Source organism: Sceloporus occidentalis, unplaced genomic scaffold (assembly GCF_023333645.1).
Source record: "Sceloporus occidentalis isolate IW3139 unplaced genomic scaffold, rSceOcc1.0.p SCAF_198, whole genome shotgun sequence".
Taxonomy (NCBI): domain Eukaryota; kingdom Metazoa; phylum Chordata; class Lepidosauria; order Squamata; family Phrynosomatidae; genus Sceloporus; species Sceloporus occidentalis.
The window spans coordinates 675,377-703,309 of record NW_028317178.1 but is presented as its reverse complement, the minus strand read 5'-3'; the positions used below and the strand labels follow the sequence as shown (position 1 = coordinate 703,309).

The 27,933-nt window shown below is 44.4% G+C and overlaps 1 protein-coding gene across 1 annotated transcript in view; it reads left to right on the top strand.

The window, feature by feature from the left end:
- Positions 1-27,933, top strand: part of LOC149278194 (heparan-alpha-glucosaminide N-acetyltransferase-like) — a 65,802-nt gene that overhangs the window by 25,748 nt on the left and 12,121 nt on the right. Inside the window, exons 8-14 of the mRNA XM_089502228.1 lie at positions 1,503-1,579; positions 2,627-2,657; positions 5,163-5,323; positions 9,679-9,791; positions 16,505-16,629; positions 16,964-17,090; positions 19,227-19,313. Of these exons, the coding sequence (XP_089358354.1) occupies positions 1,503-1,579; positions 2,627-2,657; positions 5,163-5,323; positions 9,679-9,791; positions 16,505-16,629; positions 16,964-17,090; positions 19,227-19,313 (721 nt within the window). The remainder of the gene's footprint in view (positions 1-1,502; positions 1,580-2,626; positions 2,658-5,162; positions 5,324-9,678; positions 9,792-16,504; positions 16,630-16,963; positions 17,091-19,226; positions 19,314-27,933) is intronic.

The window sequence follows — 27,933 nt, the reverse complement described above, 5'->3', positions numbered from 1 at the left end:
GTTTCCCATGATCCCCCAGTGCAGACTGTATCGGAACCCTCCTGTCCGCCCAAACAGGAAGTTGTACCCCCACTTCCTGTTTTACCCCCTGTATTGACCACGCATGAGCCTCTAGCGCCAGAGACGGTTTCCTGCCGCGCAGGTCTCGCTATTATCACAAATATCTTAAGGCGAGGAAGGGGGGTTAAAACCATGTGACGGGGGCAGCAAGATGGCGGCTCCTGAACAAAAACTAGCAGGAAAAACACCCCATGCAGTGTTTTCCTCCATTTTAGGCAGGGACTAGGAGAAATCCGTGGCAGGTTAATGTGCAGAGTGATTTATACACAACATATAAAAATAAATGAAACATTTGCATGCATCCCTCGCTGGTAGCGTATAAAGCAGCAAAGCAGATCTGATTGAATTGTAATTACGGCAAACGGTGGGGGGGGGCAGCGATATGAGATCTCATTCTAAGTGCGCTCGTAAATCCTGCTTCCATTTCGTTAGGCATTTCAGCTTCTCCCAGCCTATCAGCAAAGCCAGAACTTTACGAGCAACAAAAAATAATAATTAGAAGAGGAAATTTTGATTTTGCCAGTCAAACATTTTTAACCCCCCTATGGCGGCATGTTGGCGAGTAGGCTTCTCCAAACATCTGGGGCTCTTAGGCTTCTGTGAAGCAGCCATATAGACCTAGATCTTACTTATGGGTTGGTTCCTCCAAGGTCTTCTTGGCCAGTGTTGGTCAGTGTTCGACCCCTTGTTCCCCAAATACATGGGGGTCCACTACTTTGGGACAGCTTCCAAAAGATCAGGATTGCTAATGTCCACCAGTCAAGACTTTCAAAATGAAATCCAGACTGTTGGTAATTATGTCTACCTACACCTCGAAATGGTGCACAATATATAATAATCCTCTATCTCAATGGTCTGGAATGTTCTTACAAAAGAACTTAGAATGTCTACCACATCCTACAGGTTTGAGGTTTCTACTGATTGGTGGACATGTCCGATTCTCCTTCACTGTAATAGTTTAGTTCTTCTTCAATGATTTTTGCCCAGAATTTGTACTTCTTACTAGTTATATTCTTTGGAATATAAGCCGTTAGATGTGGAGTCTTATAGCTAAAGGTGGTGGTCCTCCACGTATCATTCATGAGACAGAGGAGGCAACGACTTATGTTCTCCGAGCGTCTCCTCAGACGGGGATTATGAAAGTATCGCGTATGCTTTGGGGATTTCAGTCAGCAATATTTCTTTGAAGTGTAATTATGAGCCTTTCTGATTTGTTGGTATACAGCAGGGTCAGCTCAATGCTTGCCATCAATCAACATCTTCTCGATGACAGTCTGCCCGGTTAGCGGACCTTCTGGTAATCGACAAAAAAAACCCGCACGACGTAGATCATTTTAGTAAATTAATTAAGTAACGTCAAGCTGTGATCGAATATTCTTACAGTGCATGGAATCCTAGGAGAGCCTTTGGTTGGTCTTAATTTTTGAACATTTTTGCCCAAGGTTTTCCTTGACTTTGATGGTTTTCGTCAACTATGGAGGGGGTGGCTATTGGTTCTTCCAACACGCTCCATGGAACGGTAAGCAAAAAAAACCCCCTCTTATAAACGAACCCCCCCAAGCCCACTCTGCATTCGAGAACCTTTTAGGCAAATCACCAATCTCCGTATTGATCCATAAGAGAAAAAAAAGGAATTAATATCGGCTACCACGTGAACGATAGGTGGAGATCTCTGCCTTAACTTCATAAAAGCCACTTCGACAAATCAGCAGGACAATATTGATCTTGAAATAAGCAGGAGATTGCTAAATGTATTTTCTTTGGGGTGCTGACGGACCATTACGGTCTGGATCGCAAATTCATCTGCTTAACCCATTCGCGGCCAATCGGTAACATTGTTTACTCAAAATCAAGACACAACTTACCAAAAAAGTAAAAATAAATAAATAAATAATAAAATAAATCATTCTCATCCAAAGTTTGATCTCATTGGTTGCTACGACGAAAAGATCTCCTTTTGAAACTCTGCACCAACATTATTTATTTATTTATTTACTGGTTTTTTTTAATGGTTTTTTTTTTTTTTTTGCTATTTAAGTAAGTTGTGCATACAATATGTTTTCATTTATGTTTTTGTGTCACAATTACCAATTTTTTTGTAATAACTCCAAAAAATGTTATTCCTAACTTATACACCTAAGCTGCTAAGGATACAGAGGCAACATTTTAAAATTCATATATTAAAATCGCACATCTAAGGGTCTCCTCTAAGAAATAATAAAAAATAATTATAATAAAATTATATAAATTATATTTAATAAATAGAATTAATATTCAATATTTGTAATTATTAATTGTTAGATATTTCCCCCCCCCTTTTTTAAATTTAATTTATTTAATTGAAGGCTCAATATTCCAACTAACACGTCAAGGAAAGGGTTAAGACCTATAGCTTTGTGCTTTTTTTCCTATTGGATAATAAAGCACTATTTTTAGGTTCACCCAAATTGAAGTGATTTTATTAGCAGGGGCCGACATTTACCTACATATTGTCAGTACCAATTTTAATAATTTGGGGAATTTTAGCACATTTTAGCTCATTTTTCTCCAATTTTCTACATTTCAGGATTAACAGTGGCGGATTTGGTTATGCCTTGGTAAGTATTTCCTGTTTTTCTTTTTTTCTTACTTTTTTTCATTTATCAATGTCAATTTTCACAGAAACTGGAAATGTTCCGTTATGTTGTCTTCCTTTACAGGGTAGCACTTTTCTAAAATATTAAAATCTATTTGCTTCCAAAAAAAAATGTTTGATGTGTCTGTGTGAACCTACACAGGAGAAATATTAAATTCAAATTTTCTTTCATTTTTATTTCAATTTATTTTAATAATTTTTATTTTTTATTTTAATAATTTTAATGTATTTTATATGTTGTGGTTCAGACTTTAATATACCATTCAATAAGGGTCTATTTAATTTCTTGCAAAAAAAAAAATAAAATACTAAATTACACTAAATGTGGCTGGAGAGGACTATTTTGGCTTGTCACATGACCTCAGGGTTCCCACACCACACTATGCTGTTGCTTTATGGCAGAGCTTATGTGGTCCTTTATAAGTCAATCGGTCCTCCTAGGATTCAGACCCCAGCAAGCAGGTCATGAAAATTAGCTCCTTATGCTTCTGAAAATATAAGTCATGAAGAAGAAGAAGAAGAAGAAGAACATGGTAGGATGTCCTCTTTGGAACACTGATTACTTGGGTCTTCAAGAATCACAAGGAGTCAGAGGAAATTTGGAAACTGGCTGTTAATGACTGATGGAGTAAGGAAGACTTTTCAGATAGGAAGCCTGGCATGGGTCACTGACTCTTATCTGATGTCAAAATCTATTGGTCGCTTCGGTTTAAATTAACTTCCCGTCATTAAACTATTTATCTACATTTTGGTAATAACTCCCCAGCACCTTTTCTCAGGCAAACCTTTGCTGAATAATATTGCTTCCTGAAACAACCACTGATAAATAGACTCTTTCTCTTATGAGGTCAACAGGAGCTGACCTAGAAAGTAGATAAGGACTCCTGACTACCAGACAGGAACATGTTTATGGACAGGCTTCCTGGTGTAAGGTGTCTAAGGTGTTCCAAGATGGATTGAGGAAGACTTCCAGAAGACCTTGCATGCCAACATAAACATCTACTGCATATATAGACAGAACTCGAAATTATGGTGTCTAATTTATTGACTCATAAGGATGTCCTCGTCCAAGTCTCTAAATCCAAGGCGACTCCTAAATTCTTTCATTGCACATCAAAATGACGCATATCAAACCTTCATTAAAAAAAATGAATATGAAATATATGTAAACATATGTAGTGATGTATCATATTACCCATCTTTGAAGGCCAGAGGCCCCTACCATCTAGTTGAGGTCTTCTCCTCAAGTCATATCTCGGTCTTCTCACCAAGTTACTGCAAAATCCAGTAGACATAAGGAAGACCAAGACCTTATCCAGAAAACCATTGGAATTCATCGGGACTCATTGTGCAGAAACCACTTTCATCTCAACAAGGGCTAATTACAGGAGCTCAGCTCCTAAAAAAACCTAAAGACTCGAAATTACCGATGGATATCCCCCAAATTCACCATCTTGGCCAGCGTTCAGTGGAATTTCCGCACGTCTTAGTAAAGAACCCAGATGAGCTTAGATCTCATAGTTGGGTTGACATGTTTAATAATGATGACTCCAAGATCATAATTTGAATTAGCTAGTTCACGTTGTTCTTCAAAGATGTATTGTATCATTAAGTATCTAAAATTAATTACGCAAAACTCATGTTACCCGAGAACGTATTCACACCGCATACGTTATAAGCGCGTGTGTATCGAAGCAGACACAAAGAGGTTAAATAAATTCTAGATTACATTGAGGTAAGCAAGTTTCTAAACCGGCCTCTAATGCGCGCCTGGATGTTAATGGGTTGTAAAGTGGGTAATACGTTTCCTACTGACCCATTCAATCAAAAGCAATCACATTATTGACTTAATTCTGTTTATTGTATAACCGCAATCATACTGAGAGGGCTCATCCTTTTGTGTCATGTTTGTTAGTGGTCATCAAGACAGAAGATGAAAGCTCGGCATTTTTTGGCCTCCCTTAGCATATTTGGAACCGCTTTTTCTACTTTCATGAAGGCCCCCTAGCCTTTTGGGCTTGGGATTTCCATGAGGTCGGGGAATAACCCCCCCCCAAAAAAAACACAAATAAAAAAGCTTTCCTCTCTTCCATTGGATAGACATAGGGCCCTAGACTTGTCATTATGCTACACTCTATGAAAACAACCTATCATTGCCTGCTTTTTTGTCACATGACAATTAATTGTTCCCGGCAGAGATTCAATTAATGGTGATGGAATGTCGTATCCAGGTGTATAAAAATAACAGTTTGCTGCCAACATTGTATGGTGGAACCCGGTGTGACATCATGTTCCTCTCACGTAACACTTGGTCATTACGTGAGGAACGGCCAGCCGGAGACACAAGTGCCCCTTTGAGAAAGTCCTAAATTTGTGGAACTTTTTGTATATGAGTTAACTCTAATATTGCCTCCCCCAAATCCCTTCTCTCTACTGGTACAATGACATACGGACTTCTGTCTTCTAGGTTTGTCTTCATCATCGGGACATCGATAGCACTGGCTTTCAACTCTTTGTTAAAGAAAGGGGTCAAGCGTGTCCAGCTCTTGCGCAAGATGGTCTGGAGAACCTGTGTTCTCATGGCGATTGGTGTCTTCTTCTTAAATTATGGACCAGCTGATGGGCCATGTAAGCAACCACTCTTACATATTTTTTTGATTCAGGCCCCAGTAGTGGACCAGCAGGAACCTGTTTCGGGGGCATATGTGCAAAAATTTGGCTTTGTCTGGTGCTGGGATCAGAAGATCCAATGCCACCGTAGACCTTCTGTCTTCTCACGGCTGCCTCACATGCTTCTCATGCTGCTTGTGAAGGAGCCAGGTTGCATTGACAGCAGGAGACACAAGCCCAAGGGGTAGAGAGTGACCGGTCTTTCTTTGGGGCTCGGGGCACAACCTGTGGGACCATCATGGTGGTACATCATAGTCCACAGAACAACTCATCGCCATGTTGGCAATGCAAGAGAGCGCTCCCCATATTAAATCTAATAAAGACATAAGCCCTCTGTGCTGATGCAGGGAAGGAGAGCGTTTGCATTAAGATCTGGACACGTATGATTGGATGGCCTTGCGAAGTGAAGAGAGTTCATCGACGAGTCCGGAGGCAGCTCCGCGATAATTAACTTTTGTTATGGAGGGCGATACTTTTAGCAACATAAATTAATTCTGCAGGCTTTTAAGAACATTGACTTTTGGGAAAGGATGAGTTCATGGGCCAAGCCTTTTAAGACCTTCGACGCTAGGACCTTCTTGAAATTATATTTCTTCTATAGGAGAAGCGTGGTGTCGATTTTGTAGAGGGTGGCAGAGAGATGGTGCCCGTTTCTCCTGCTGTAAAGACTCAAACCTTAATCAGTCGTTGGTCTCGTCTTAGATTCAGGAGCCGTATGTCTATCCCATGCGTGTTTAATACCCTCACTGTATTACCCTCTACCACTTCTGCTAGGAGGATGTTCCACTGATCCACCACCCTCATGATGTTTTATTAAACCACCACCCTAGCAAAAGAAAACGCTATATGTATGGATATTTTCGGGACCTTATTTTTAAGGGATGCTCCACATGGCAAACAATTACCCCACCCGTGTTAGCTCGTCTCTCACACAATCCCTGGGATATTAGAGCGCTTCATTTGCAGAAACTCACAGATTAGAGGGCATTAGTCTCGTGAGTGTCCGGAGTGCATCGGGAAGATGTTATTGCTAATGTATTTACTGTAACATTCACTCACTTTCGCTCTGACGTTTAATGATTTCTCTTTTTATTATTCTCCTTTTTTTCCTGCACTCAAAGCTCTGCTGACATTTAACACATTGTTGCCAACATTCTATGGTGGAATGTTCTGCCCACCTTCTGGGTAATCTTCACGACATCGTGTTCCTCCCTCGCTGGGGACAGTCGGTCAGCGACTAACGGCTCGGCGCGGCCTCCATTATATAAATGGGCCCGTTGAGGAGATTAGAGAGCTCCCTTGTCACCATTCATTCCCATTCCGCAGGGGCACCCCAGGGGGCCTGATCGCGAAAGATGGCGATGGGCCCCCAGTTTTGCAGTGACCTCCTCCTGGACCTGCCGTCCTAAGCCAGAACATGCCTTTGTTTTTCAACTTCCTGCCTGGCTGTTTCTTCATAATGGCTCCCCTGGACCATAAAAGGATCATTTTCTTTTAGGGGGTGTGGTCAGAGGTGTGGGTGGGCGGGGCTTTTTGTGTAACTAGTTGGGGTATTTAGGGCTGTAGAACCCTGGGGAGGGGAGGCACAACGGAGGAGATAGGGGCACAGGGGTGAAAAAAGGGGCATCATGGGAGTAAAGTGGGGCATCAGGTGAGGAGAGACTGTCACAAGGAAGGAAAGAGGGTCATCAGGAGAGGTAGGAGGGGCACAACGGAGGACAAAGGGGCACAGGGGAGGAAAGAGGGGCATCAGGAGAGGTAAGAGGGGCACAATGGAGGAGAAAAGGGCACAGGGGAAGAAAGAGAGGCACCAGGAGAGGTAAGAGGGGCACAATGGAGGAGAAAAGGGCACAGGGGAAGAAAGAAGGGCATCAGGAGAGATAAGGGGGCACAATAGAGGATATAGGGGCACAGGGGAGGAAAGAGAGGCACCAGAGGATACCCCTTCAGGTTTCAGTCTGAGACATCACTAGCCATAATCTGAAATATACTGAAATATTTCGATCCCGTATCACCCGGATCGCTTTGAATTTTTTTTTTCATGGAAGTGATCATCAGACAGAAGGAGAGGGGTGCACAGGGGAGGAAAGAGGGACTGGTCAAACTAAAGAGAGACACTTGGCAGGTATGAATGTAATAAAATATATTCGGGCCAATACAAACTTCAAATAATTGGAACACATATAAATGTATGTGCGTCAAAAATAGGCAGAGTCACTTAGATGCAAACAAAGGTGAAACATTTAATACAAACAAAAATAGACGAATATAAAAAGTAGGTAACAAAAATACGAAACAAGTCTTACAAAACCTTGGAGAGGAATTTAGTTCATGACATCTGTCCTATGCATTCCTGAGGATGGAGGGAGGGAGGGAGTGTTGGGACGTGAAGAGTCCGTGGATGGCAAGTACATCTTCTCTCGACCTCTCTTCCCATCCTCTCCATGTCTTACAAAAGCCTAGCTTATATGTGCCTTGGATAGTGATGTCAGTCTATTGGTCTTCACCTAATTGGGTAAACATGCTCACTAAGATCTTTACACGTCGAAATCCTATTTTAGGTGGTCGCTGTACGTATATTGTAATGCCCTTTTAGAGTTACAACTATACCATGCATTAGCAAGTTACTATCCTATCTATAGAACGCCTGTTCAGCAAATCCTTCATTCCATATCTTAAGGTCAAGGAAACCTTGAAGCCTATCATTGAAACCTATTAATATATCTTAATAATCATTTATTTATGAACAATGATTACATATCTTTGACTATTGCCTATACCAATAATTATATATGGTCCATTTCACATTACTAGGGTTAAAAGAGATGTTAAATGTGTTAGAATCTTTTACAATGAACATGATGTTTCTCCATTTCCTGCCTCGACAGCTGCCCACAAAACTTTTCAGAATTTAAATTTCTTCCATTTTTTTATTTGTGTCGCCCCCCCCTGCAATATGTTTAACCCCTCGTAAGGCAGCTCTTTGAATTACGCTGAATGTGCAAAACAGGAACTTTATTTCCATAAATATTGACAAGATGTCGAAGGCTGCCGGTGGGGGGGCATTTCTGCCGTAATTGCATATAAATAATACAATCTCGTTAATCCAATGCAATAAAACATCGTGCTGCCAGTCAGGGGCCCCGGCATCAGACAATTTCATAATGGCGGCCCCTATCGACTTATAATATGCAAAGATCGGCCGCTTGCATATCGAACAAATTCTAGAAGCCAGTTTTTTTAATTACATTTTCATTTTAAAAAATTTAATTATTTTTTAATTTTTTGGCCACAATTTTTGAAAATATTCCCTAAAATTCAGGGTTGTCCTTAGGGCCCGGTATACTAAATTGTACTAAATATGTAACTTCCTTGGGAGCACGGAATAATATTTTGAATTTTTTCGACTATTCCATTAAGACTCACAGGGTTTGTTTTTTTTCCTATTTGGACCTAAAATGTTTTTTTTTTTATGGGACAAAATGTCAATTTTCATGCTCAAAATTATTTTTGACATTTACTGACATTAATTGGAAACCTTCTTCCTAATTAAAATCTATCCAGCAACAAATATGTTTTTTTGGGGGGGGATTCTACCCCTTATTTTAATTTTATTATGATTATTATTATTATTTACAAAATGATTAATATTAATATATTAAATATATATTAATATTTACATATTATTATATAAAATTAAAACATTATCTAAATCTATGATTTTATTTTGTATAAGTACACGAGGGATTAATTCCATATGTGCCGAGTGTCCCTGTTCAGTAAATCCAGTCCCTCACTGGATGCCTCTTTCCTCTCCTGAATTTTAACCCCGTGAAGGTCTCTTTAAACATAATCCCATTCCTGAAAGAATATTTAAATATCCGGGTTTCAGACGCTGAATCGATTTGAATTTTGCTTTTAATGGAGGAGACCGTCGGACATATGACGCAATCCATGTCAGCAGAAGCTCCTGAGCGCGCAACACGCCATGGACACGGAGCCGCTCCGACTAACATGAAAAGGAATGAATTAACAGAAAACACGCAGATCCATTAACGGGAGCATTAAAGGGAAAAGCACGTTACCCCCTACATGACACAAATCCTATACCCCGCGGGACTGGGGATACATGAAAGCCCCGGTAATAGCTTATTTAACTCTTTCCTGCACAGCTCTGTATACAGTAATATACCCCCTCTAAGACGAGACCAACGACTCTTTACAGCAGGAGAAAGGGCCGAATGGGGCCGACCTGCTGGTATTTTCTATATTTTTATGAATTCTCATTGGTCGGTTTTACGCTCTCCCCGCAGTGTCCTGGCGTTGGGCTCGGATACCAGGCGTCCTCCAGAGACTGGGCTTCACCTACCTCGTGGTGTCTCTCATGCACGCGTACTTCAGTCTGCCGAACCTAGACCGGGGGGAGGTGAGCTGGCGTAACCCCCTCTAGATGCGGCTTTGAGTGGATTTACCAATCTGTGTACAGCGCTACAGACCATGATGGCGCTATATAAAACAATACATAACGATAGTATTTATTTTCTTTTATTAATTGTTATTTCCTCCCCTTGCCCTGCGGAACGCCATGCCACGTAGCCAATCATGCGCCATCAAACACGCTTAGGTTCTCCTGCTAGGGGCATTGGTGGGTTTGAGAAGGGGACGCATCTAATCGCAGCGCCTCCGCGTTTGCTAAGGAACGTCTTGGGGTCGGTGCCAAATCGACGATCTGTATTAATTGAGCGTCCTCAAGGAGGAGACGAGTGATTTTCTACAACGCCGCGCTTGCCAAAGAAAGCTGCCGGTTCTTAAATTACCAAACTGTGATAAAATGAAAAAATATATATATATCTTTATTAGGATGTGCCAATTGGTTCAAAAAACTATTAAAAACATTTTTTCATGGAAAAAAAAGGGGTTTTGTAACCCTCTATCTATTTAGACGTTTCAATTTGCCAGTACAGGGGGAAGGCATTTTGCCTCGCACACAGTGATGCTTGAGCAGGAAGTCATCATTCTCCTGGGTTACCGCTTTACAGGAAGCAGGAAGTATACAGCAAAATGTGTTCCCAGGGACAGTTGTCATAAAAAAAAGCATTGTAGGCGGGGTATAAATGAAAAAATGGGTGTGGTGTGCTAGAAAGAGGGTGGAGCTTGGTCAGTGGGTGGGGTTTAAGTGGGAGCGGACTGGGCATTAAGCTTCCCTTTGAATCCCTAAAAGAGGGTGTGACGGACTCGTCCCTTCAGGCACACCGCTGTGGATATTATACAGCCCAACCACCCGTTCCCCTGGAACCCAGTTTCTATGTTTACCCCACACCGCCAGGCCCAGTACCAGGACATACAGGTTCTACTTTTGGAACTGCTGGGCAGCTAGAATAGCCTCCTGCCCCACTATGTGTACCAGACAGGATTATCTCCACAGGGTGCCCAGCCAGGGCTCCTGCCTGACTATCGGTGGAAGATATCCGAGGCTAATCCCGTTATCTCCCCTATTGTTCCTGGGAGACCTGAATCCCCAGCTAAAGGGGGCGGTTATGTTACTCAGACGTCTCATTCTGTGTGTTTATATGGATATATATACCTGTGCCTGTGGACAATAAAGGTTCTGAATGTTATACCCTACACTGAGTCTCGGCTAGTGACTGGGAAAACGGGGAAAGTGTGTGTTGTCCCAGGCTAAGGGAGCACAAGACAGCGGAGGTAGTCGGTCAGACTAACCAGCTCCGTGACATTGGTGGCAGCGGTGGGAATTGCTCCTAGCTAAACGGGACATCCAAACCACTACCAGGACCAAGAAGCCGAGACGGAGAGCACCCTACGAGTGCATGGACCAGCGGTATGCTAAACTTAAGCGGAATACTTTGAAAGACCTCTTGGAGGCTCGTGGAAAGGTTGCCAGCAACAAAACCCGGGATACCCTCATTGTGGAACTTATGGCGGACGACCAGGCTCAAGCCGACCCTGTTACCCCAGCAGACCAGGATGAGTTCCAGAGGGATGTTCTGTTCCGCCTGTCCTGCTACGGGCCCCATCCACCCGCAGAGATAGTGAACCGGGTGATAGCAGAGGTGACTGCGCTAAGGTTTCCCCAACAAGCACGTTCTTCAGGGGAAAGAGATGAAATTGCCCACTTTGAGGCGAGTAACCGCCGAAAGCTCCCCTATGCAGCCTTCAAATCCTTCATCGAGGCGGAGGGGGACATCGAAGGATATCTCCAAGACTTCGAGCGGCAATGTCTGTTGCAACAAGTGAGAGACGCAGATAAGGTAACCATCCTTGCCAGCAAGCTCACTGGCCGTGCGGCTGAAGCCTACCGAGCAGTGGCCGACGAGGACTGTAACAGCTATGAGCGAGTACGAGAACAATTACTAGCTCGTTTCGCCATCACCCCGGAGGCACAAAGACTCAAGTTCCGTAGCCTGCGGAGGATGGAGAAAGACACGTACCAAGAATGGGGGCATCGGATGCAGAAAGCAGTGCAAAACTGGCTCACAGGGAGCCGAGCAGTGACCGCTCAAGAGGTGACTCAGTTGTTCCTTCTGGAGCAGTTTTTTAACCACACTCCCCCTGATGTCCGGGACTGGGTCCGGGACCGTCATCCCCGAGACCTAGCCCAAGCCGCCAGCTTGGCAGATGAGTACCAGGACACGCGCCGGGCTAACTCGACCAACACCCGGCCAGCCCCTCGGTATCTGCCAGCCCATTCCCCACCGCAAGCTACAGCCATGGGAAGTCCTCGCTACCCCCCACCAGCCGACGCTCGGAGGTGTTTCTCGTGCAACCAAACGGGACACATTAAGTTGAACTGTCCCCAGCAACCCCAGCCGTCAGGACCATATCGAGGAAGGCCCCGGCGCACAGTGGTTCAATGTGTTGGTCAGGAAGAAGACTGGGGAATTTTACACGAGGCTGACATCGTACAAGCCATTGCGGGGGACAACCGCCATCATCACTGCCAGCCTGTGTTACTCAATGGAAAAGCGGCCAGGGGGCTCCGTGATTCCGGAGCCACCTTAACCATGGTGGATCCCCAGAGGGTACCAGTCCCGGTAACAACTGGAAAATTTGTGGCAGTACGAGTCGCAGGGGGCAAAGTATATAGAATCCCCACGGCTCAGGTGCATCTGGACTGGGGGGCAGCTGCCCGCACCCTAGAAGTGGGACTCATGACTGGGCTTCCAGAGGAAATTCTACTGGGCAACGACTTAGGCCATCTCACCTCCACATTTGGCCCCTCCAAGCCTCCGGAAGCACACCCTGTAACCACCCGGCTACAAGCCCAACAAACCAAGCCACCTCCCTCCGAAGAGACCCAGGTAAGACCCACTGACCTTGACTCTGGCCCCGACCTCCTCACCTGGGACTCCCCGACAGACTTCAGTAAGGAAGTACAACAGGACGACTCTCTAGCAGCGTACCGACAGAAGGCTCTCAGTAAGCCTGGGGGGATGGACGACTACTGGTTCCATTGGGAAGGGGACAGACTCTATCGTAGTGCCTCGGGTGGGGGGAAACAGACTGGTAAAGCACCCAGGCCGCAGCTAGTGATACCCCAGAAATATAGGGCAGACATACTACGCATCGGACATGTCATTCCCTTGGCCGGACATTTAGGACAGAGAAAAACGAGGTATAGAATCACCCAGAACTTTTTTTGGCCTGGTATCTCCGGGGACATTAGGGACTACTGCCGCACTTGCGAGATCTGCCAGCGGGTAGGCAAGAGAGGGGATCATCTGAAAGCTAAATTACGACCCCTGCCCATAGTGCAAGAACCCTTCAGCCGGGTTGCAGTAGATCTTATTGGCCCGTTAGCTAAGCCAAGCCCAACGGGGAAGAAATATATACTTACCGTGGTGGACTATGCCACCCGGTATCCTGAGGCTGTAGCATTAAGCAACATCCAAGCCGAAACCATAGCGGAGGCGCTGTTGCAAATATTCTCCCGGGTGGGGTTTCCCCAGGAGCTGCTGTCCGATCAAGGGACACAGTTCACCGCCGAGGTAACCCAACAGCTCTGGAAGTTGTGCGGTATTAAACCCCTTTATAGCTCCCCGTACCATCCGCAAACCAATGGGTTATGTGAGAGATTTAATGGCACTCTGAAGCAGATGCTTCGGACCTTTGCCGCAGAGCACAAGAACTGGGAGCGCCACCTGCCCCATCTCTTGTTTGCCTACCGGGAAGTCCCGCAGGAGTCCACAGGGTTCTCCCCCTTCGAGCTGTTATATGGCCGGAGGGTTCGAGGCCCCTTAGATCTCCTGCGGGAGCACTGGGAAGGCACGGTACCAACGGACGACCCGTCCGTAGTTACCTATGTATTGGGGCTCCGAGATAGGCTCCAGAGATACACGACCCTAGTGAAGGACAATCTCCAGAGAGCTCAGGGCAGACAGAAGAGGTGGTATGACCGGACGGCTAGGGATCGCACCTTTCAGATAGGGCAAAAAGTATTGGCTCTCTGTCCGGTCAAGCAAAACAAACTGCAGGCAGCCTGGCAGGGTCCTTACAAGATAACGCAGCGACTCTGTGACACCACCTATATTGTGGCCAGATGTTCAGATGAGCGGGTCCAGCGGACCTTCCATGTGAACATGCTGAAGCCGTACTTGGAAAGGGAGGAGGCGGTGGTCGCCATATGCAGCCCCGCTGTAGGGGAATGGGAGGGTCTGCCCCTGCCTGGCTTACCAGGGGATATTGAAACCCAGAAAAGTATAGAGAGTGTTAGGCTAGGAGAAGGGCTGGCCCGCTCAGAAAGGGACCAGGTCACCCAGATCTTAGAGGAACGACGAGCAATGTTCTCATCGCTACCTGGCTACACCCCCCTTGCGGTTCATAAAGTGGAGACCACAGACCCCCATCCCTTAAGGCAACCCGCTTATCGCGTCCCTGATGCTGTCCGAGAAAGCATGCGTCAGGAGATCAGGGAGATGCTAGATCTCGGGGTCATCGAACCCTCCGTAAGCCCCTGGGCTTCCCCAGTCGTTCTCGTCCCTAAGAAGGATGGCACCACCAGATTCTGTGTTGACTATAGGCGACTGAATGACCGCACCGTGACTGATGCGTACCCGATGCCCCGGGTAGACGAATTATTAGACCGGATCGCAGGGGGAAGGTTCCTCACCACTATCGACTTATGTAAGGGCTATTGGCAGATACCTCTGGACGCGGAGGCTAGGCCGAAGTCTGCATTCATCACCCCATATGGCTTGTATCAGTTCAAAGTCATGCCGTTTGGGATGAAGAATGCACCGGCTACCTTCCAGCGGATGATAGACCGACTGCTGGATGGGTTGCAGGAGTATGCCTGCGCCTATCTAGATGACATAGCCATCCATAGTGCCACCTGGGGGGAACATCTCCAGCATCTACGGACAGTGCTAGACAGAATCCGCGATGCAGGGCTGACAATTAAGCCAGACAAGTGCCACATTGGTCTGTCTGAAGTCCAATATCTAGGACACCGGGTGGGGTGTGGGAGACAGAGACCAGAGCCCGCTAAAGTAGAGGCGGTTGCCAACTGGCCAGTACCCCGTACTAAAACACAGGTCCTAGCGTTCCTAGGGACTGCGGGTTATTATCGTAAGTTTGTCCCCAACTATAGCACTATTGCGAAACCCTTGACTGACCTGACCAAAAAGAATTTGCCCCGACAAGTCCTGTGGTCTCCGGAGTGCGAGGCGGCGTTCAAACAACTCAAACAGGCTTTAGTGCAAGCTCCTGTACTAGCTGCACCAGACGCATCCAAACGCTTTGTCGTCCATACAGACGCTTCTACGTTCGGGTTGGGAGCAGTACTAACCCAGGTCGGAGACGATGGCGACGAACACCCAGTGGCATACATCAGCCGCAAACTACTTCCCCGGGAGGTGAGCTACGCCGCCATTGAAAAAGAATGCCTGGCTTTGGTTTGGGCTCTCCGCAAGTTTCAACCTTATTTGTATGGACGATCCTTCACCGTCCTTACGGATCATAACCCCTTAGTATGGCTGAACAGGGTAGCCGGGGACAATGGCAGGTTATTACGGTGGAGCCTAGCTCTACAGCCCTTCAACTTCACCATTCAGTACCGTCCAGGGAGGCTCAACGGGAATGCGGATGGGCTGTCCAGACAAACGGAGCTAACGGGGTGATTGTGTTTGGGAGGCGATGGGTGCCAGGGCTTCGAACCATCCCAAGCGGACCCGATTGGGGTCGCGCTGGGTAGGTCGAGGTGTTCCACAAGGGGGAGCATTGTGACGGACTCGTCCCTTCAGGCACACCGCTGTGGATATTATACAGCCCAACCACCCGTTCCCCTGGAACCCAGTTTCTATGTTTACCCCACACCGCCAGGCCCAGTACCAGGACATACAGGTTCTACTTTTGGAACTGCTGGGCAGCTAGAATAGCCTCCTGCCCCACTATGTGTACCAGACAGGATTATCTCCACAGGGTGCCCAGCCAGGGCTCCTGCCTGACTATCGGTGGAAGATATCCGAGGCTAATCCCGTTATCTCCCCTATTGTTCCTGGGAGACCTGAATCCCCAGCTAAAGGGGGCGGTTATGTTACTCAGACGTCTCATTCTGTGTGTTTATATGGATATATATACCTGTGCCTGTGGACAATAAAGGTTCTGAATGTTATACCCTACACTGAGTCTCGGCTAGTGACTGGGAAAACGGGGAAAGTGTGTGTTGTCCCAGGCTAAGGGAGCACAAGACAGCGGAGGTAGTCGGTCAGACTAACCAGCTCCGTGACAGAGGGCATACCTGGGAACTTGCTAAATGAGTTGAAATATTAGAATATGGAAATATTATTAACCCTTTCGTAGCCCCGCTTATAATTTCCCCGTAAACAGCCGCTTCGGATCTCGTAGTCAGACCAAAGTGATCCCCGGAGGCCGTTCCTCTGCATTTCCCAGCGTGGGTCCCTTTTAAATGGAGAAAGCGCGTGTGTCAGATATTTTCATCTCTAATCCTTCCATCAGCAATGCTGCGACAAGCAGAACACGGTGTAATTGCTTGCTTGCTTCTAGAAAATGCACACTTGTGTTCCTGCTGACCGGGGCGAAAAGAGGAGGAAAAAGCTTTTAAATATTGACGTGAAGTGGCCCAATTTGCGTTCCTGACTGTATATCTTATCGTCCGCTCAGAGCCGTCGATGGGCCGCTGGGATCCGGGATATTGTCGAGTACTGGCCCGAGTGGATTATTATGGCGGCTCTGGAGACGCTCTCGCTCTGCCTGACGTTCCTTCTTCCTGTCCCCGGGTGCCCCACGTAAGTTGAGAAACCCCTTTTACTATTTAATTTCACTCTGATTTCCGATAATCCCTCATTGGAATCCTCCCGTCATCCCAAACAGGAAGTTGTACCCCACTTCCTGTTGTTTTAGTGGACGGCTTGTGGGCCTCTAGCGCTAGAGATTGTTTCCGGCCGCGCAGGTCCCTCCGTAACGCTATTATCACAGATATCCTAATAACCCACAAAGTCACTTAAAGGTCTGGGTAAAGCCCCGCCCCGGCGACACCTCTAACCACACCCCCTAAAACAAAAATGCTGGAGGGGAGTATTTGTTTATTAAAAGAATTATTTAATGACTTTTCTTTCTTAGGGGTTACCTCGGACCCGGAGGGATCGGAAATTATGGCAAATATGAAAACTGCACCGGCGGGGCAGCTGGGTACATTGACAAGTGGCTGCTTGGGGCAAACCATATCTATCATTACCCAACGTGTAAGGTAATTTGTCGACCACTTGGGTATAAAAGAAGGCCTTCAGAACCAAATGTTATCGTAGTGGTCCATACCATTAGAAGTCATGTGCTATTTTGGGTGACTTTACCTGCTTAACCTGCTTAACTGAGCTGATGCTTTATGGCAATGCTAATGAAGTCCGTTCCGCCATAGACTTTCATTAGCATTAGGAGATGGAGGGTCCTGGGAATTCCCATCAGAATCCAAGGAAAGTTGGTCCTTAGCCACCATGATGCCCACCTCTAGGTCAGCTAGCCTCGATGAACCTTTTGACAATAATAAATCAAGAATGGTTGAGAACATTCTTCGTGATGGACATTTGACCAGTGGTCCCATATGGACCATAGACCTCCGAGGCTCTCCATGGACACTGTTGTCCACGCATGGATATTTTGCCCAAGCAAGTCGATGTCCTCCTAAAGTTTTTGAAGCGTTCCAGCTACAGGATTACCACCTCGTCATCCCTGCTTCTTTTTCACAAGAACGTAAATAACATCCCCTATTAATTTGTATGACCTAATCTTTGATTACAGAATCCTCCCCCACCCCACCCCCGACGTCTGATTAAATGAATTATTTAACATACCCCACCGATTTTTAATGTATTGCGATGAACAGAGGACGCTGGCATCTCAGAGGATCGCTCTCGCGTTCTTTCTCCGGGCCGAAACAGAGATAAATCCATAATACGGCTTTATTGATTCCGTTGACTGCAGAGCCTGTTATTAAAGGTAAATATGTGTACACACACAGGTCAGCCCTCATCGATTTAAGGATCAGCGTTTCAGTGGCCCGGTTCACTAATGGGTGCTAAAACCTCAAAAGAAAAAAAATGAAAAGCTTGTCGTAAAGGGGCGTAGAGTAGTCAGGGGGTTGGCCACCTGAGAAACCTTTGGTGGTCCTTTTTGGTGGCGCTTGTCACCTTCTGCTTCTACTCAATCTATAGATTAGAATAAACTGTCTGCTGATCATTCCTGAGGGTCCTCGAATTCCCCAGAGCTGTGACTTCTTAGAACTCAACCAAGGTTCTAATGAGGAACCCAGAGGAACATCGCTACATCTGACTTAGCTTCAGGCTTCCACCAAGTTCCTACGTTCAGGAGAACCTTCATGACCAATGGCGTCTGTGCCATTTTAGGTTTTAGAAATCAAAGGTCAAAGAAATGTTGCTTTTTTTATGAGGGAACCAGAAAAAAAAAAAGGTCCAACATGATCATGTGACTAATTGAACGTATGTATCATGAAGCTGGCAGAAGCAAATATCTTCTCAAGGGTTACCAACACACAAGGGGGTAAGACAGCAGTGGTGGTGGGGCTTGAATTAACACGGGCCCTAACTTTTTATTGAAATGGTCTATTAACCCCTTTGTTGCCAGATGCCTACAAAACATGGCAGCCGGCCCGTTAATTAGCGGACTTGTTACTTTTTAATTTTTTTCTCTTTTCATTGAATATTCTCCTCTTTTCAGCAGCGGTTGCGTTAATAGATTTAAATCATCTCTGTTTCCGCTGCTCTCTTCTTTTTTTTCCCAGAACTGGTTGTAATAAAAAAAAACCCCTCTGATTCAGCCGGTAATGCTAATTTTTTTTTTCTTTGACCACAAACAGGAAGGATTGCTAATTGTTTTAATGACTTTTGAAAAAGCAGTAGCCGGTACATTGTTTACTAATAAACAGCGGAGGGGGAGGAGGGGGGAGAGAACTTGTGTCTTGATTCCTCAATTAGCAAGCTATGCACTTCCGGTATGGTGGGCATGCCCTGACTATGCCCCTTCATGGGTATGACCTTGACCCTTCTAGGTCATATCTCAACCCCGCCTCTAACCACACCCCCTAATTCGGACACCTGAAACGTTGGGGGTCATGGCTTTTTTTCCCAGCAGTTTTGGGGTAAAGATCTTCCTTTCATACTTTCTGCTTCCTGGCTTGCATTCCAGATATCTGAGCATGCTCAGGAAGTGACATGTGCAAGCATAAATCTCTTCCCCCACTCTGCTTTAAAAGTTCCCATATTTTAGGATAAAGGGGACATTCATATGCATGATTTATGAACCAGACAGACATGTTTAAGTTAAGGGGTATCTTTCTACCTAACAAACCCTTTGTGTCTTTTTTTTTTAGGAGCTGTATAAAACCACCCAGCCTTTCGACCCAGAGGGTATCCTTGGGACAATCAACTCGGTGGTCATGGCTTTCTTGGGGTTGCAGGTACGTTTTTCTGAGTTCTACTGGGTCATTTCTTTGTACAGATTTATCTAATTTGGCAGAAAAATCATGAATGGATCCATTGATGTGGTGGTCCATCATGGTGACATTGACCCAGCTAGAGCTGGAGATCACGCGTGATATCTACTGCGTATCAGAACACAGGAGATCTGATATGTCCCACCTAAAGTATCTGGGGGTTGGGGGGTAAAGGGGCAGAAGGGGCTCTTCTCCTCTCCATCTGGCTCCAAGGGGGACACCATGAAAATTTAGAGGGACCTCTCAGCTATCGTATGCATTAAAGTCATGGGTCATACGGGTGTAGAAGTCTTTCGAGGTCCTACTAAGTCTCCTAAAACCTTAACTTTGTGAATGAGCAGGAACGATGCTAACCCGTAGCGCTGTGATCTGGATTCGAGACACTTGATTGAGTCCAGATGTTTTATTTGGGGGGAGTACTTAAGGGGATTAAGACCAAAATACTCAGGTTGTAAATTTTTCAACCCTCTGCTTATTTTTTTTGTTTTTTTAACGTATTTTTACAGCATACATGTTCCGTATATAAAAATGTCCTTTTTTTATTAATATTATTATAATTTTTTTTATTATTTTCATCGTTTCGGCGTATTTTTTTTCTTGTGCTCTCCAGCAGTAGAGAGGTTCCTATTTTATTAGCGGTGAAGACGATAAAAGTTGTTTCCGGAAGTTGAAGGCTCCAAAGCTTTTAATCCTGAAAAATGCAGATTTAAAAAAAAATAAAAAATTGAACCCAAACAAAAGAGAAATTTATATTTATTCCCCTGGGATGTCTGCAAACCTAATCTTCTAAACAGATGATTCAGGTGAGGAAAGAGTAGGGGGAGGAAAAAAACACGGGATTTGTGTGTTTCATGCCTAAAGCGAAGTTTAATAATCGAAATTTCCGGGTTCTTGGAATTTTATTAATCTCTAAATCAAAAGGTGAGCAAATAAATGGATTTTTCCCACCACTTCTGATGAGCTCCGCAGACATGACACCTTAAATTCTAAAAGTCAACGCAGTTAACCCCTTAATGTCATGCATTGTTTTCAATGGGTTTAGGGGCCGCGCATTGTCCTTAAGGGGTTAAAAGTGCTTTTCCACAATTGTATCACTAAATTCGGCATTTGAAACAATGTTCAAAATCCTGCTGAATTGGCCCAAAGCTTTCACAGAAAGAATTCTTTATTCTTTATTACGAAGAATTCGTGGCAAAATTTCCCCGATTCATTTTTTTTTTTTTTTTGTACGGGGACACTTAATTGTCAGGGTGACAGAAAGCAGGTTGTTGCCATAGAAACGGTAAAAAAGCTTTTTAAACGGGTTGTTTTTATGTCTTTAAAATTATTTGCGCATAAGTGGAGGATTAATATTTTTTAAGATTTTTTTCCCTTTTATTTAAGGAATTTTTGTAAAAAAAAAATTCTGTAATAAAAGTCAACTTTTTGATCCATTTTATCTTTTCCTTATTATTTTACCCTTTTATTTAACAATTAAAATAATATTATTTGTTTCTCTTACATTTTCAAGACCCTTCATCTTTCATATTTTTTTTTTATATACATAAGAGCTCCGTAAACCAGAAGAATAAAAAGGGACAAAATAATTCCAACATTCTAAGTCTCTTCTGTTGGGCATGGATCACCAATGGTGGCATGAGGTCCCTTCTTAAGACTTTTTTTCCCCTTCTGAAGCTACTTTTGTTTTTCATTCTTCAAACTTCTTCTTATGCCGCCCAAAACCTGCCTTATATCTTCATCAAGCATCAGAGATGGTGACCAGTGGATCTTATCGACTTTATCACATGGGGTGGGTTGGACACCCAAAGTCTTCTTTTGCTTCCCAATCCCATTTTGATGATGAAAGGACTACCCCCTCTGTATAATGATTAGCTTTTTGTATTGTTACGTTCTGCGTAGTCCGACGGCATCTGCCGGTGAACCGTCTGGAAGTCCCCGGGCTGCTGTCTGCATCATTGCTTCTGTATCCAAGGTTAATGACTCAGATATTCCAGCTCTTCTGCGTGTAATCAAATGTTGCATTAAGTAGATGAAGACGCTACCGGCCATATACCGAGAGCCAAGCACTGATTCTTATCCTTTCCAAATTCCACCGGACAAACAATAAATTGGCCATGTGTGTTCTTGGAGAAACGTGCAAAATCTGACCCGTAATAAGCCTTCGTTATAATTCTTCATTAACCCCAAAATAACTGTACGAAAAAGAAAATGTATATTTATTTTTATTATTAGTGTATTATTATTATTATTGGAATTATTTTTATTTTAGTTTATTATTATAATAATAATAATTATTATTATTATTATTATTTAGTTCAGGAGTCCCCTTTACAGTATGCAAAAGAAAATTAATATATAGTATTATAATTAATTTATTATTATTGGTATTATTATTATTATTATTATTATTATTAGTATTATATTTTATTATTGGTATTATTAATTTATTATTATTATTTGTTTATATTATTATTATTTGTTTATTATTGGTATTATTTTATTATTATTATTATTATTTAGTTCATAATTATGCATAGAATTATGATTGCAATTTTATCTATTTTTTTGTTTCTAAAACACTAGATCACTATTTTCTTCCTTAGAAATATCAGGAATTTGTTTTCTTAAAATAAATAGATACTAAATAAGGCCCGCTTTATGACGGTAATAATAATAAAACCGATAGCACCAAAAAACCCACATTTCATTAGGAACGAATCATTGATTTTGTAGTAATAGAATGTCGCGTAGAAAGATTAATCACATGGAACCAACGCTCAGAAGCCAAGAAGGCTACAAGAATGATATTGATGATTAAAAATACACTGGGAAAATATGTATAAATGCTGACTTTAAGCTCAATTCTGGGTACCTCTGGTCTTTGGGGGGTGAATATCAGCAAATGGTATGGTCCAAGCATAAAAGCTTCACCCATTTCCTCAGAAACCCCTGTATTTAAAAAATACATGAGATAGAAAACTTTCTGCTCACAAGGTCACAAATTATGTACAAATTATGTACACGACCTTTAGCAAAGCGATCAACTGATGTCAGTATTGGCTCGACTCAACACGTATCTGCTCCTGACCTCGTTCCTGCTACCTGCCTATCCTCCAGTCATCCAACCTGTTCCTGCCCTCCAACCTTCTCATACATGACAAGTATCCATCCTGAGTTAGTGGTCCTCTAGTTTGGACCTTGACCTCGTTACTGGTATTCTCCTCCTGGACCGGCTACTTTCCTTGGCCTCAATGTCTTACCCTCTTCGTCAGGTTAGGTCCACCACAACCTACCAGCAGAGGACATAGAAGGTCAACAGTCCCTCTGCAAGAAGGTTCCCACCTGCCTCCGGTAACTTGTCCCCACTCCCTGGAGGATGCAAACAATACTTAGCTAAAATAACATTGTCATGTTTGTTTTGTCTTCTCGTCAACTTAAAATCCAGTACTGTCTGTATTTGCAGAACATTCATTTTACCCATCACCTCCCCCCCTGTCTTCCTAATGGATCCCAGTTCATTACCTCAGTCCATTGAATCGGATTGCGCTCATAAAATTCCATTTTAGTTTTTAGAATAAATAGGACATGACACACAATTATATTACGGTACAAAAAAAAAAATGATACGTTGTGTTCTGTAGGAAATCTTGCTGTAGAACATTCCATGAGGGCATTATCACATTAACCTCTTGTTCCTCCATTTTTATGTCTGGTGTTCTAGAATGAGAATGTATTTTGGGGGTTATTTCTAGGCCCACCATAAAGCAGCTCTTTTTGGTGCCCAAGACGCACTTCACTTCTTCTTCGTCGTCTGATATAAGGGTTAAATGTTGAGTTCCCTTACGCAGCTTGCTTCAAGCATTCGATTCAAGCCACTGATTTTTATTTACTCCAGAAAACAAATTGCTTCTATTACATTTGCCCCTTAATTTGTCTTTTTCTTCCCATAATTCATTTACTCTCCATACTATTTCAGTCCAAGAACAATGCGTTCTGAATGCGTACATGAGTTGGTTTTTAAAGGACGCTGAGGGAGTGGAGGAGACCAGAAGACACAAGAACATTCAGATTTGGAACGATATACTTTTTGTGGGAAATTTGTTGGTTCCCTGACCTCTGCTAAATACCTAGTAGGTTAAGTTGCCGCCAAGTTACCAAGCTAAACTCAACTACGGTCATTGGGTTGAGTTGATCAAGTCTGTGGTTCAGTTGGTTGTTAAGTCTGGCAGCCATTTTGAGTTCTGGGTCCACTCGCCTTATCCTGAGAAGCTAAATTGGAGGTCTAATGTCTACATGGAATCATTGGCCTACTTGATCCAGGCTTCAGGGCAGTTGCGCATGAAGGACCACCGCCCTGCACCTACCCACCCAGGTGTAGTCCTCATGAACAAACCCTACCCTAGTGTGTGTAGACAGCCAAAAACACCAGAAAGAGAGTCTAGAACAAGACCAGTTGGGCACCATGAGAGAGAAAACTCATGCAATACGGTTGCTAGCTGTAGATAGCTGGATAAAGCACCTTCTATACTTTAACATAGAGTTTGCCAGCCGCCATTTGGCCTATCTAGTCTGTCCATTGGCATCTACCACCAGCAAACCTCTCGTGGTTCCCTGAACCTTAGATTGTATTGTGGTCATTTTAGAAGAACCAGCTTCCCAGCCAGCCTTACTCCTTGCGATGCACCTTCCCTCTCCGCGTAGACTCTGCGGCCTCCGGCATCTGCAAGACGCACTCATTTACAGTAATTAACGGGCACGCGTTTCCAGTAAGAAGGTCTAAAACTGAAAAGGTTCACAGAGGAGAGGGCAGGTGAGTGCAGCGAGCGAGAGGGGGTTCCAGGCATTTCCCATCTGCGTTCCCGGGCAGCCGGCCAATGCCGCGTTAACCCGCGAGCTCCTACGAGACGATTTATGAGACCACGCGGCCGGGCGGCTTTAAATCCCACCGCTGGCACGTGTGCCGCGACGTGAATGCAGAAAGGTTGGAGAGAAGCTGCCGATCCCTGGCACGTGGATAGTCACAACCATCGTGTGACTTTGCAGCCAGAATCCCAGAGAATTATACATTACGCATCACGCAAGAAACTGCGGAAAAGCTGTGGTTGTGAGACCGTGGGGAAGGTGAGTGAGGGGCGATGATGTTCTTTTTTAAGGCACGCTGCCTAAAAAACAATGTTTGCGCCCTTGGGCTATGAAGGAAAACAGCTGTAGTTGACTTACACATGTTTCCTCCATTAAGAAGCATCTTATTCCTCCCCGCTTAAAGGGGAACACTCACATTCCAAACTGTCCTCAATTTCCACGAGTTTTTCACTTCGGTCTTATTGCCGCCATCTTGCTGCCCCGTCATATGTTTTAGATCCCTGCCTTGCCCCGAGATAGCATTATGGAGGGACCTGCACGGATGGAAACAATCTCTAGCGGTACAGGGTCACGCGCCGTATGCTAAAACAATGCAGGAAGAGAACAGGATGTGGGGTACAACTTCCTGCTTGGGAGGATCCCAACTGCGATTATGGCTAGAGTTCGAGGGGCTGTACACCGTTTCGAAGTCTAGAGGTGGATGGAGAGGGTTAACGTTGCTTTTGCAAAGTAATCATGGACAAAATCCACCAAGGGCTCCATCCTGATGGAAACCGAAGCTAGTCAGGGCGCAATAGAACCGATGCAACATTTTCCAACATGGCGGACCACCACTTGGAGAATGAAGGGGATATCGAGGGTCTTTCAGCCCTACACGTTGGGGTACGGAGATAAAGGTTTCTGAACATGCTTCGTGTTCTGGGTAACGCAAATCAGGACATTTGGGCAGGTCCTGTTCCTCTCTCCCTCGAGGTGGTAAACCAGGTGGGTTGTTTGAAGTCACAAGTCGAATTCCCATGGCTTCCCCCGCCATTCATCTACTGGACGCTGTGATAATGGGGGCTCTTTAGGACATGTCGACAACAGCCGTCTTCTCTTCCCTACCAGACCCTGCTAATTCCTAAGTGCTGAGTGATGGGTCTCAGCCCGTGTGTAAGGGCTCAGGCAAGAGGGGATTAATCTGCTAATGGTCCGGAGGACACCTGGCCGGCGATGTCAGCTTCCAAGGACAGCGGAGAGAGACGTCTCGGGGACGTATTCGTCATCACAGAGCGAGCAAACAGACGCAGCCAGTGGGAAGAGAACAAGAGAAACCAAAGACGGTCTTGCTGTCAGCTGGGACCCCCTCGGACCCCCAAATTAATTCATATGTCTCCAGGCACTTCCACAAGGCCATCTCAGTGTTCTTACCAAGCAGAGAAGCACCTGCAGACACAGGGGAGGAAATATCATACAAATATCTTCCATTCTTGTTCTTTCCTCCCGTCGTTTTTTTACATGAACTTTTTTTAACCTTAATCAGTCGTTGGTCTCGGATTCAGGAGCCGTATGTCTATCCCATGCATGTTTAACTCTTCTCACTGTATTACCATCTACCACCTCTGCTGGGTGGCTGCTCCCCTTATCTACCAGCTTCTCACTTACACATGAGATGCTCCCTCGGTCGGGGGCTGTACCTCAGAAGCATAATAAAACGATGAAAGATCTTTTGCCGCGAACCAAGGAGAGGTATCAGCCGGCGATCATCCATAGGGTCTCCTACTGAGGGCATGGTCTGCATCCAAGACAGAAACCATAATAATCAATACCTGCCGACTTTCCCAAAATTCTTAAGTGGGCGCGATCCCTGCCCTGAGCTCCTAGACATAGGTGGACCGCTTGACCAATTTATATTGTGCTCGATGCAGATTAGGTCCTTTAGGTCCTGAAGCTTCAGGTCCACCTACCCATGTCTGAGGTTCTTCTAAAAATGGGATCTTTAGGTTGTGTGGCCATGTGTAGGGTTGAGGATGATGGGAGCTGTGGCGAGACTCCATGATTAATCAGAATGGCAGTAATATTTATACAGTAAGAGCAGGAGATACGCAGCGGACGTATTGATTCCGAGGAGCAGAGATGAATTGGCTATAATTCCATTTTCATTTCATCGTATTCTAAGATAAACAGGCTTAAGGGCTGATCAATGGCCTCCGATGGGTTTGCTGGGAAAGTCTCAGCCCATCGAGACTTTCACGCCAAGTGAATATTCGTTTTCATCCCCAGACAGTGACCAAAATGGAAGCGGTCGCGCATGAGCGAAACCGAACTATTCAGAACATTCCATTCCGTCCGCTCAACCTGCGTCAGTGTTTGAAGGGACAACACCAGCGGTTACCTTTAAAAACCCAGAAACATGATTTTTAACTTAAAACTTTAAATTACTTGGATTCAAAAAAATATATTTATAATACGTAATTTATTTAATTTATTCTGAAATAAAAAAAAAATAATTAAAAGAAATTAAATGTAAAATGTAAAATTTAATAAAAACGATTCTCCATTATTTTTTTTTAATAATTTCTATAATAGAATTATTCCTAAATTATCGAATACATAATATAATAAAATTATATATTGGATAGAAGTGAGTTTGGGGAGACAAACAAAAAGGTAAAAGATGATAGGATCTTTGTAATAGAAGATGGATCCTGTACCCCCCCAAGTAACAGATTGTAAGCTCTTCAGCCCGGTTGCCCCATTAGCATCTGAACTTCTAAGAAGGCAGAAAGCCCAGCAGTGATTATTAAGCCTAAAGACCTGTGAAGGATTGTGTATAAGGAACCCCACCAGTCCTTACCAGTAGCCCAGCTGGAAATTCTCATTGGCTCCTCAACGTCCATGAGACATCAGCGAGCAACCGGGGGTGCATCAACCTGCGCGAGACTGATGCCCGAGATCGGAGGGGGGTGCCTGGGACCTTTTGCTTTACGAATTCCCCCATCAACGCACCAGAGGACATACTTTTACCCTACCAACACCTGATGTATCTTCTGGCCTTCAGACTAAGGAGGACAATCGCCTCCCGCTCCGAAAGCCGGTCCTTATAATAAGAGAAGCCGTAAAATTAGGGTTTTTGTCATCAGAAAAAGTTGGAAGTGGGCAAATGTATCCTTTTTTTTTAATAACATTTGACAATTTTATGGATTTTGAAGAGAATATGGAATCGTCTGTCGCTTCCTCAGTCCCGTCGGAGGGGAAGAAAATTAGATCCTTTGTATCGGGCTTAGACAATCACGCGCTAAGCTTATTCTCCAGGGCTAGTGTAACGGCTTTTAGCCCATTCCCACCCCTCCCCGGCTGGAGGATGATGCATTTAGGCCCAAGTACCCACGCTCCTTTGTAGAGCCATTAGACGTTCAATTAGGCTATTAGCCTATTTTTAGTGGCGAGAAAGACCACCTCGTTATCAAATTGGAAGGAACGGTAATTGTATTTGTCCCATACGCGGGCTCCTGGGCCGTCTCGGGAATTCTTTCACAAGTCTGGAGGAAGCTGGCGATACCTCCGGGCAAAAAGAGGATTTTATTACACAAAAAGGATAAAATTCAATTAGTTCCTTAAATATATAAAAAAAAAAATACAAAAAATAAATAAAATGATAATAAATATATAGATATGCTGAGTTACATGATGATGTCATAGGAATTTCAACCAATGGGCTGCGATTTAAGTTCCCGAGCAG